We start from the raw sequence: 12,771 nt of genomic DNA on the forward strand, positions 1-12,771 counted from the left end.
ATTTGAACTAATATTTAGTGGGCATAGACTTTAGAACTGTTGCATTATATTGAACTTGAATTCTTTTGTAAAATAACAAGAAATTCTATCAGTAGGCATTCGTGATTATGATATGATTATGCCATGAGCATGTAAGTTACCAGTGGTACTAAGGAAGCCATACCTACGGTCTGAGATTAGGGAGCACAGTAAGCTAGTGAAAGGGCATTATTCCTTAGCTGAATTAAACGCAATTGAGAACTTTAAGTATATCCATGTCAGGAAGTGCACATGTACGAAGTTCAAAGCAGTTAGCTTACTAATAAGGGGGAAGGTTATTTTATGACTAGTCAGCTTCATATCAAGCACTTAGGGAGTAAGTTACATAGAGATAACTTCAAGGTGCATCACTGTAACTGTGTTGAACATTCATGACTGAATATTAAAGACCTTCTATTAACTTTTACATATCTATTTCAACCTGCGGACATCAGTGCACAGCAGAGTGATCAGATAAAGGAGTGCTACCCGGTGTCTCTTTTCTCTCTCGTACTCCATTCACCATTCCCTGCTTCGACTATTTGGCTCACATCTCATTCTGTTTGTAGGCACTAATGGTTGTGGTAAGGTGAGGGAGAGTTCATCGGCCCTTTTGGATCCAAAGTACCAGGCTAGTGCTTTCTGACAACTATACTGGAAGTTTATTCACAAAAAGAAATGGGAAATTATCTAGGGATATTCAAATGCTTTTTTGTCAAACGATGTATACTGACACTTAATAATACTATGAGGTGACCTGTGATATAATATATTGATTCGGGATATGATTAGACAGTCAACACTTCATGTACATATCTGAATTTTCAAGGATAATTTGATTTCTATAGATCTTTTAATTCCTTTTTCTTTTTTTAGAATGTTTTTAATTAAAAGGAAAACATTAAAAATACAATTGCCATGAGGGTAAGGACTGCTAAACCACTTTAATATAATTTGAACCTGAAATGCACTCAATGTGCCAAAAATATAGGCAAACCAATTTCAATTAGCAGAATTGTGCTTACTTAAAACAACTTTACCATCCAGGGAGCAATAAATGATTTGAAAAGACCATAATGTGTATGAGGATGGAAGTCTCTCAAACTGTTACAGCCTTCACGTCCTGTCACTTTCCTCTTTGGCCCCAAAGATACCCTGTTTTTTTCTTTTTGGTGAGTTTTGATGGGTCCTAATCCTAGGGACCCCAAACTGAATCTCTGGTAGTCCTGCAGGCCACCTTTCAGTCAGTCTGGGCTAAAGGAGACACTACACATGTTTCTTCACCCCACAGTCTTGACATCATACTCCCCTCAGCTCCTTCGTTTAGGCCTTGAATGTTGGTTTGGATGCAGTAGCTACAATGAGAGGTGTGGTCTTCTGGAATCATCTAAATTTGTAATAGAGTCTTCTTTTCTGTTCATTTTATTTAACAAAAGCTAAGATGGACAATCACAAGGGATTAAAACAAACTATTAGGGAGGACAAACATCACAGATGTCTGAGAAGAAAAGTGATCCCAGTCATATCCAGTATACCTGTCATTATGGTTACCAATCACACATTGCAAACCTGATTTTATGTAAATAATGATGAGTGCAAGAAGGAGCCCACAAAAACGATGATGTGAACCCAGTCCCCTTGTTGTCATCCCCAGGGACTGTCTGAGATGATGCACATATCCATCTGCTAGAGTGATCCTTCTGGGGTTTCCTATTAATTTGGTGCCATACAGGCAGCTGTTCTATGGTGCATGCCACGGACAGGACAAGCCTGACCACTACTTTTTTTTGGGGGGGGGAGGGGGGGGGTGACCAGAACCCCGTCTGTCCCCATTCATTGGTTGGATTTGTCCTTCCCGGACTTGAGCCAAATAGTTTCAACTACCTCCCTCATGATGGTCTCTGGTCAATAGTCTTGACATTCAATGTCAAACCCTCCGTTTTCACACCTACAACTGCACACACTTCATCATACCAGGAGCCTTTCACCAATTAGAATCAGAATTCATCAATGAAAAAATCTGCAAATCCTTATTTTATCAATCAGGATCTGTGACTTACGGCCACAACTTCAACTTTCTGCTCAGTGCAGTTGCACTAGGTTGCACAAAATGTTTCAGAGGTTTTCAAGTCAACTGTAATATCATTTGGTTTAGAAGTGAACTGCTCAAGATATACTAGGATTGTGAGCACACAACCAACCTGGTGTACAAAGCCATTTTGTGCATAAATTCAACTTACAAGTACAAATTGCTTTATTTATGACTGTAAATACATGTTTAGAATGGATAATAAATGTATTCACACCCATAACACATTCACTCATACATATTGCCACTAGCATGGCATAATATTATATGTGAGATAAAACTGGTCCTAATCTGTTGCCATGAGTGGGAAGTGGACATTCTAGGGAAGCCTGGGCACAGGCACAAACTAGTGAGTTTGCTAACATTTACAAAACTTCCTTGGTCCATTCCCACACAGGAACTGATTGAAGATTTACTCCTGCCAAGGCAAAGAGTAAATCCATTTTAGTGGCAGGAATAGGTGAGAATTTTTTTCGTGGAAAGAAAAAAAAGGTTGGCAATTGCACATGCAGTTTTGTTTACACAATTCACACGTCCATAAGTGCGCACTTTTTGCAATTACACAAATGTAGTTAGTTACGTTTGAAAGTACCTCCTGGAATATTTTGAAAATTCCGCTAAATTCATAAATCTATTCCTAAACATAGTTCTGATCTTACAAGTGTAGAGTTACATTTTTTTTTAGAGAAATGTGCCCCTCAATCTACCCTGGGCACAAGCTAAAACGATATAGCAGTTGACACTGAAAAAAGACCTTTAGTCTATCATCTAGGGCTTTTTAAACGTGGAAACAAATACACATTAAATGGAAAAACAGCATGTGAATCCTTTGGAACGCACAAAGATCACGAATAATGATTTGCAAGGAAATAATTAGCCTCTAGTGGATTTGGATGACCTCCTGATATTTTATTTCCCCCATCCTCGCACTCCCAACCGGCTCCCCTGACAATGAGATATCTGCAGAGTACAAAGTACATGTTGTACCTTTTCATCTTGTTCAGTGAAGGTTCCGCTGCTTCCAGATCTTTTGTTGATAGCTTGCGCCACACCAACAACCTGTGGAATATAATAAAAGGAAAGTCAGTCTGTTTTCCATCCTGCCGGTGTACAGCGCAGCTCAGCTACGGAGAATTTCAAAGGCTGGAGCGAACATAAAAGACATTTTAAACTTCAACAAGAGCGCTAATTAAATCTCTTGATTTAAGACATTTTATTTTTAAAAAAGTGGGGTCGGCTTCGACCAGTCATGAATTATGACTTTCGAATTCGATGTGCAACAGCACTTTGTACTGACCCTTAATGTGATTCCCATTCACGGGCTTCAACACCAGCTGCTCGAGATACCAGCATTAAGGGGTGCTCAATAACATGGCCCTTAGGATTGAAACAACACAGGACGCTGGGGTCTAGTGTGTGGCGTTAGCAGCGTTGTCACTGCCCATTACAACTGTAAGCAGAGGCAATGCTGGCACTGCAAGCACTAAGAGCCAGCCTGCTGGCAGGACAAGAATCTCAGGGCCCTGGTGTGCATCTGGTACCTGGGCCTAAACAGGGGATCTTGGTGTGCACGGGTTGCAAGCAGTGCTTAATTTGTAAATACAAAGGTGCCGGTGCTCGTAGCCCTCCTCGTAAACACGCGGCTGCTGCAATTAAATGTGCGAGCACGGAATACTGAGAGAGTGTAATCCCGATGCCATCTCTGACCGCTTCAATCCTTATAAAGCCACTCCAGCTTTTTGCTTTCTCTCATCCTGACGCTTTTCGTTTTTCTCTTCCTCGTCTTTCCCAAACGTGTGTTTTGCTCGCAGCAAATGCCTGAGGCAGAAGACTAAGCGCCGGCCCTCAAAAATAAGTGCCGGTGCTCAGCACCGGAAAAAACAAGCACAAATTAAGCACTGGTTGGAAGAGATCTTACACTTCGGGTGATCCTTCACAGCAGTTTGAGTGGGCCTTCTGTGGATCTGAAAAAGAACTGGGGATGGGAAATAATGTTGATGTGGTGATAACCAACATACACAAAGTGTGCCAGTTTTTAACATTTGTATCAGTGATCTCTCTGAGATCTGTTATTGGGGAGCTCACAAAAACAACAAAGACAGTAAATAACATGTTATTGTCTGTCCACAGCTCATTTATGAATATGATAACATCTGATGCCTTGTAAAGGATGCTGAAGCAAACAACTTAGGGGCATATTTATACTCCGTTTGCGCCGGAATTGCTTCGTTTTTTTGACGCAATTCCGACGCAAAACTAACTCCATATTTATACTTTGGCGTTAGACGCGTCTAGCGCCAAAGTCCATGGAGTTTGCGTCATTTTTTAGCATAGACACCTACTTTGCGTTAATGATATGCAAGATAGGCGTTCACGTCTAAAAAATTGACTCCGAGGCATGTGCGCCGTATTTACACTCCCGGGCAAAATTCACGCCCGGGAGTGGGCGGTCAAAAAAAATTATGTACGGCCGCTTTTGTGCCGTTTTTTAGCGCCTGGAAAAGGCAGGCGTTAAGGGACCTGTGGGCTCTGAAGGAGCCCAGAGGTGCCCTCCCATGCCCCCAGGGACACCCCCTGTCACCCTTGCCCACCCCAGGAGGACACCCAAGGCTGGAGGGACCCATCCCAGGGACATTAAGGTAAGTTCAGGTAAGTCATTTTTTTTTTTTTTTGTGGCATAGGGGGGCCTGATTTGTGCCCCCCTACATGCCACTATGCCCAATGACCATGCCCAGGGGACAGAAGTCCCCTGGGCATGGCCATTGGGCAAGGGGGCATGACTCCTGTCTTTGCTAAGACAGGAGTCATTTCTATGGGGGTTGGGAGTCGAAAAAAATGGCACAAATTGGGTTGAGGCGAAAAATTTGCCTCAACCTGACTTGCCCCATTTTTTGACACCCAAGCCCCATATCCCCCTATGCCGGCGCTGCCTGGTGTACACAGCGCCGGCGGCTTACGCCGGCTAATGTCATTGATTAAATACGGCGCCCGCATGGCGCTTCAGAATGGCGTTAGCCGGCGCTAATTTTTTGGACGCAAAACTGCGTTAGCGCAGTTTTGCGTCAAAAAGTCTAAATATGGCCCTAAATATTGCATAAAGAGTGCAATTACAATTAACCCACCTGAGCCTTTACTGATGGCATTGGAAGCGTTCCCAAAAGAAGCAAAAAACATAAGTTCTTCTTAACATAGGATCACCTAAATAATTTCCCATTTTCCTCCCTAAGGTGCTGGAATTCCCATTGAAGGAGTGGCTTCATAAGGCAGAGTAAGATTTATTCAGGTATTTGGGGCAGGGTTATTGATAGTTCTTTCAGCTACTCACAAGTGAAACTTTCCACCCTGCTGGAACTGAAGCAAGCATTTTCAAAAATGACATTACATTTTCCAAAATCCATAGGTCCTCATTTACAAGTCACGTGGCTAGTGCCTTGCTGTGCTGCCTTGTGCCACCAGGAAAAGCCATAAATGCACTGTATCTACAAGATATCTTGTAGATACGGTGCATTTCTGTCCTTTCGCCCTGCGCTGGCACAGAAATTGCTGCCTAGCACCAAAGAAGCCTCCTTGCATCTGATTCCCTTGGGTTCCATGAGTGATGTGTGGGAAAACTCCAGCAACACCCATAGAACACCCCTTTCACGCAGTGTTATGCATTAAAGGGGTCCATATGTACAAGGCCAGGAAAAGCCATGCAAGGTGGGTTTGCATAGCCTCACAAATATGCGCTGGCACACTGCGCCACCGGAGTGTTAAAAAAAAAAATGACACTCCGGTGGCGCAGTGTGCAGCTTAGGCCTCGTAAATGAGGTCCATAGTTCTTAAGCGGCAAAACTGGTTCTAAATTCACTAAAACATGGGGGCATATTTAAGAGCCCCTAGCGCCACTGGAGCGTCACTTTATGTGACGCTCCAGTGGTGCTAACCTCTGCTCCAAATTTGCAACGAGGTATAATGCCACTTTTTGTGGCGTTATGCCTCTTTGTAAATATGGACCCGTCCGACACAGCTTTCTGCATCAGATGAGCGTGCAATAGGTATTGCTACGGGCGTGCCACAGCAACACCCGTTGCATTTTGACGCTGCCTCAGATTTATGAAATTTCAGAAACCTGAGGCACCGCCAAAATCTAACGCCACACCCTTTTATTCCTCTTTGTTTTTTGCTTTTCCTGCACATAAAAAATCATTTGAAAATGACGCTTTGGCACTCCTATGTATTCTGCATTCTGCAGCACACACAGGAGTGCCAAAGCACCATTAGTGATTGTTTATGTGCAGGAAGGGGCATCTTCCCGCACATAAACAATCACACCCCTCCACCCGACATCCTAGCACGACGGTGCAAGGATGCCTGCGTTGGTGGCGGGTGCGCCAATTAAATATGGCGCATCCCTGCATTGTGAAAATGACCGGGCACAGCGCTGCCAATTTTGGCACAGCATCGCGCTCTGTCATTTTCCCATAAATATGGGCCATGGTGTATAAGCTGTAAATAGTTTAGCAAATGCATAGTTCTCAAGATTGAAAGTTACTTCATAAGGTCCCAAATGCATACCTTTAAAAACGCTCCAGTTTTAGCTGATAGTAGCTTATTAGCCACATGTCTCTCATTTATTATTCAGAGGTGCCAGGATGGACTGATATTTTAGCCACCACCGGGCACATATTAGCAGGTGCCATACACTTCATGAAGCACCAGCAGGCTCATAATAAAGCTCTAATTAGTGAAGCCTTCTCTCACACACCAAATGCAATTTGTTATAAGAAATTCCTAGTGCACAGTATGGAAATGGGCCAAATAATATTTCTAAACTGGTAGAGACCCAGAGCTAATGGTCACTTTTGAAGATATTGTTGAAAAAAAAAAAGGCGTCTTGGCACTAGAGACACAGAAAACGAATAAAGTACTGAATAGGAAAGTTGTCAAAGCTTAGTGTAAGGTCTGCAAGTCTGGAACAAGGTACGGATAGAGTTCCACCTAACTTGTCTGCCTAGGTTGGTGTGCTCGATACGGGACAGAATAATGGTGCCTTTAGTGCACGTTCTTAGATCATGGGTTATAATAGAGTGGGCAAACGTATGCTGGATATATATTTAGGTCATTTGGTACATACTGCTAGATAGATTAGGCACAATATGTTGAAAGCATAATTGTTGGTCACCGACAGCCCGTGTAGGCTAGCCAGGTGAGGCCTACTGGCTCCAATCTTTTAAGGAGTTAAAAAAAGGAGAGCTGCAATTTTTGAACAGTTCACAGTCTTGAGAAAAGCTGGTTAGGCTGGCCGAATAGATGGCATTACAATGGTTTAACGTTGAAGAGATGAAAGGTTAAATCACAAGCTCTATACCTCTTTGGTGGATAAAAAAGAAGGATTTTGCTCAACAGCCTACGTAAAAAAAAACAAGAAGCTGCAACCATATGACTCTGAGGCACGAATATTATATCTGAGTGAACAATCATCCCTAGATTGCATATCATATTTATTGGACGAGGAACTGAACCTACCGCCAGGAAATCACCAAGCAAAAGACTCCTCAGAGGAGGACAACTCAGTATCAGAAACACAAGTTTCTTTGGAATTTTGGAATTAATGGTATGCATACCAGCCTTTTGGCAACCTCAGAAAGGCAAATTTGCAGTAAAGAAGATGCGTTGGCAGAAGGTCTTCCTAGATGTACCAAAAGTCCTAATGCTCTTGGCATAACAATAAGCCTGATGACTTTAGAACTAAAAAGATCAGCTAATGGACCTACGCTGCCTGTTTCCATTTGGAAACAATACTTTAAACAAGTTCCTGAACTGACTAAGGAATCATAATGACAAAGCTGGTTAGGCTGGTCTGAATAGATGGCTTTGCTGTTAAGTGCCCCTTAAAAGGTGGCTCACTCAAAAATCCGCAGGACGGTATTACATCTCACGCCTTCCGACACATTATATAGACAATTAATAATATAATATAATATAATATAATAATCAATCTATTAAATAATACTTTATGATAATTAAACTCCAAGTTCAACACTTTCTGGTAACAGTTGGTGTGACCACTGACCTCTCTCAAAGAGAAAGCTCAGGGTCCATGGTAACCAGGCTCATGAAACCAAGATAGTAGCAGAAATTAAGCTCATCTAGCATCCATATTTCGATGGGTAGAGGTGGACTACTATTGTGAGCTGCACAGCAACACATTTTGATAGCCCTAGACTCTAGGTACACTGAGGACTACCTTCCATGGTGTGACAAAGTGGCCTGGGTGTGGGTGTGAGCATGGATGCCATTTACACCCCTGTCACTGCCTTTGCAACCCCTGGCCTCACAGATGGCAAAACTTAGTGTCTAGAACACAAGGGCAGCTCATCGTTGTGGGTGTTGGTTGGGACTCCACTTTTGTTGTTTTCTGTCATTTTCTTTATTACATTGATAGTGAATAATGTCCTATTATTCACTATTAGTGTAATAAAGAATGGATTACACTTATCTGGAATATGACCCTCCCAGGCAGCCAAGTAAAATGCTACCCCTGGCATTTTTGTGAATTGCCATTCACGGGTGTCAGGACTTCCCTAACCACCAACCCTCCTTTCCTGAGTTCCCTCCTTGTAAGGAAGGCTTATGGCAGCTACTACCTTTGTGTTACCTTGAGGTTCATACCACTTGAACAGCTATGTGATCTCAAAATGCCTACAGTCAGCAAGTAATGAACATCCACAACAGACTCCAATATCAGATTCTCTATCCTTGGAGTGCCAGGTTTGCCCGTGCAATGTGGTGTCACAACACATGGCACACATAGCACAAAACAAAATACTGTAACTTACTCACACTCATTTTTGCCTACTCATTTTCACAACAATTTCAAGTTCCAGAAATAAGTGGCAATCATTTATTTAGCCCAAGCTATGAATTCAGATTTTAGTTCCTGCAAGTGTGCGTGACTGTCAAAAGAAAGGGGACTACTAGTGTCAAAGTGCAAAGTGACCATTAAGGACTGGCAGTGGCATAACAAAACATGAGGGGGGCCCCCTGCAAAGTACCTTGAGTGGTCCTCTCTGCCCTAGACCCAGTCAGGGGCCTGCCACCTGTGCACGGAGTACTGTCCTGAGGGAGGCACTGGAGTTTGAGCCCCCCTCCGCACCGTAGGGGCTGCGGGGGCCTTTGTTACACCACTGAGGACTGGCTGAGTCAATGTTGGTTGACCTCACTATACGTGCATATAGCACATAACATATTTGTTATAAATTATTTGCATCAATGTCTTGTATTTTGTGACTTGATTGTTTTTGTTGGAGCTGGCCCTTTCTGCAGGGTTCCCCTTGTCTTTGGTTTTTGCTTCTGACCTGCTGTCTTGATCCTGTATTGAATTTCGGTTTTGCTGGACTTATGACTCTGGGCACTCTACCACTGCTGACATGTGCTAAAGTGCAAGTGTCTAAATGGTATTGGTGGTTGGTTTATCCACGATTGGCATATTTGAATTACTAGTAAGTCCCTAGTATGTGCACTATGTGTGCCCGGGGCCTGTAAATCAACTGCTACTAGTTGGCATGCAGCACTGAATGTGCCACCCACATAAGTAGCCCTGTAAACACATCTCGGAACTGCCACTGCAGTGTCTGTGTGAGCAGTTTTAAATGCCAGTTAGACCTGGCAGGTGCACGCACTTGCCAGGCCCAAACCTTCCCTTTTACTACATGTACGTCACCCCTAAGGTAGGCCCAAGGCAACCCTATGGGCAGGGCGCAGTGTATTTAAAGGTAGGACATGTACTGGTGTGTTTTAGATGTCCTAATAGTGAAATACTATTAAATTTCCTTTTCACTATTGCAAGACCTATCTCTCCCATAGTTTAACATTGAAATTGCCCTGAAATATCTTTTAAATGTAATTTCCCATTGGGAGCAGACAGAGATGTGGAGTTTGAGGTCTCTAAAATCACAATTTGAAAATATATCTTTTGGTGAAGTTGGTTTCACAATTGTAAGTTTCAAAAGGTCACTTTTAGAAAGTGGATATTTTCTTGCTTAACCATTCTGTGCCTTTGCCTGTCTGTGAAATACACGCCTGGGTCAGGATGCCAGTTGTGCTGTTTGTGAATTCACTCTAGATAGTCACACAAAGGGAGCGGAGGTGTGCCCTACATATCTTGATGGATCTTCCTGGGCTAGAATGGTCGGAGGAGCTGACACTTGCATCTGAATAGGACTGTGCATGTCCTTACACAAAGCAGTCTCCAACCCCATTGAGTGAGTCCGGGCCCAGGGCAGGAAAGGCAGGGTCTTGTGCACTACAAAGACTTTCCTTTGAAGTTTGCCTACTGCAAAGGAAAAAATGAGTATGAGTATTGGACCTCTGACACCACAACCTCAGAACATGTCTGGGCTGAGGACATTCTGCCAGGAAGAAGAGCTAGATGCCATAGGAGAGACTGGCACTTTGCCTGTTGCTTTCTTGTGCTGGCCTACTGCTTGCTGCTTCTGTCCAGTGAGTGAAAGGACTGGACTTTGCTTTCTACAGCCTGCTTTCCAAGGTTCTTAAAGGGCTCGAACTGAGCTGGCCTGCAGTTAGAAGTCTCAGGGACATCAAAGGCTTCATCTACCAGTGTCTGGGGCTTCTGCTGAGAGTCCTGACCTGCCAAGTGCTGCCAAATCCAGTCCCAGCATACCTCAACCACCGCCTCACCTTCTACATACTCAACAGCAGTCCCTGTTCCTCGCAGCTTGCCCTTGCAGCCATCCCCAAGATCCAGAAAAGCACAGCAGGAGGAACATCCTTCCCTTACCTCGCAGCCCAGACATGGAACACACTTCCCCTCAAGCTCAGGCAGACCATATCACTGAAGCAGTTCAGGAAGGACCTTAAGACCTGGCTCTCCGACTGATCAGCACACCTGCATTCAGCGCCTTGTGACCCTATGGGTAATTAGCCGAGCTTTACAAATATGTGATTGATTGAATAATTGATTGAATGTGGAAGCTGGTGACTTCAAGAAGAAAATCCATGCATCAGCATGCCGCAGCAGAAAATTCAACATAGCACCTGCCCCACTGCTGACAAATTTATGCAGTGGCAGTCTTGCGGCAGAAGAATTGGCGCAGCACATGTTTCAGCGCAGATCATATGGATTTTCCACGCATCGTCCCTGGGCGTCATATACTCCTCAACCACGCATTCCAGGAAGGAACCAGTGCATACCCTCACCTGTGAGGAAAGAATCAACACATCTTGCTTTTTCTAGGCATCAACTCCTTTGAGGACCACATCATCTTTGTTTTTTGACACATCCCAGGTACTGGGTGTTAAAAGGAGATAACTATTTATTCCTATGGATTAAGACTCTTTTAAACTTTTAAAAAGTGATATCTTTATTTGTGTATGTTGAATGTGTTTGTTGTTTCGGTCTTGTATTACTCATATAAAAATTGGCAATTTTTCTAAACTGGTGTGGAATACTTTTGTGGTGTTTTCACTGTGTTACTGTGTGTGTGTATAAAATACTTTAATATTGCCTCTGAGATAAGCCTGACTGCTCATGCCAAGCTACCAAGGGGGTGAGTAGGGGTTATCTTAGCAGCATGACTCCCTTACCCTGACTAGAGGGAGTGTCCCTACTTGGACAGTGTGGAAACCACTGCTAGCTAGTGACCCAAATTCTAACCGTTTTCACTCAGCATATGCAAGTATATCAAGATTTGTAATATAGATCTTAAATGACGTTGCAGCTCTGTATGCAATCAGAGATCATACAACACCCTCTTCACACTTTCACATTTCAACTTAACTGCCAACCAGAAATGTTTGCAGGGTACAGCAGCTCCAGCATTAGAACTCTCTGCGACAGAAGCTCTGGTAAGAACATTTGACATTACAACTATATGTTGCAGACCTGCCAACTCACACAGTCACCCCGTGAGGAGTCGATGTCAAATGGTGGCAGTACAACTCAGCTGGAAACCACAGCAAAGACTGGATTTACACCTTGTTTTTTGTTTTTGGAGGATTATAAAAGCCCATATCCATTATGGGGTGTGAAAACACTACAGGACATTGGCACCAACTTCAACAGGCTTGTTTTTAGGAGGAGGTGGTTTGATGGGGGAGGGCGCAGACATGCCTCCTAAGTAGTTCTGGGCAAAAGGACCCATACCCTCCAAGTCCATGCCCAATCCTCACACATTGATTTTTTTCTTAAGGTTAGTAGGTCTGATGTAGTGAAATTCCACCTTGAACTTCCTAAGACATCTACGCCACCTCTGTCCTCCTGTCTTGCCCTACATCTGGGTCCCGAGATGAAGAGAGGACTGAAAGGATGACCAGCTTAATCTATTAATAAGTAGTGCTTGCTGGAGTAGATTCCTCCTTAGCTGTATAGGGTGCCTTTGAAGCAGCTGGGCTAAAGGCAAAGTGCACGAACAGTAGTGACAGCACCCAATCACAGAAGAAGGTGCAGTTATGACTCACTCCCCCTCCAGTCCTGCGTATTGGTGTTGACCATTTCCACACCCACTTATAGGCGAACGAAGAGCAGCAATGCAGAGAGTGAGATACACACACATCCAGTAAATGTGACCTGCTTCTCAGAACAATACCTTTAGGTCCTCTCCCCACTGTTGAGTATTGTCCCTACAATCCTCCCTCTCTTCTCATTGGACACACACATTAAC

At 43.6% G+C, this 12,771-nt stretch overlaps 1 protein-coding gene across 8 annotated transcripts in view; it reads right to left on the minus strand.

Annotated features, from left to right (window-relative positions):
• Positions 1 to 12,771, minus strand: part of PDE5A (phosphodiesterase 5A) — a 639,000-nt gene that overhangs the window by 328,595 nt on the left and 297,634 nt on the right. For all 8 annotated transcript variants that reach the window (XM_069230182.1, XM_069230181.1, XM_069230180.1 and 5 more), the window contains exon 4: positions 3,095 to 3,166. In XM_069230182.1, coding sequence (XP_069086283.1) covers positions 3,095 to 3,166 — 72 coding nt within the window. The remainder of the gene's footprint in view (positions 1 to 3,094; positions 3,167 to 12,771) is intronic.

This window comes from Pleurodeles waltl, chromosome 1_1 (assembly GCF_031143425.1).
Source record: "Pleurodeles waltl isolate 20211129_DDA chromosome 1_1, aPleWal1.hap1.20221129, whole genome shotgun sequence".
Taxonomy (NCBI): Eukaryota; Metazoa; Chordata; class Amphibia; order Caudata; family Salamandridae; genus Pleurodeles; species Pleurodeles waltl.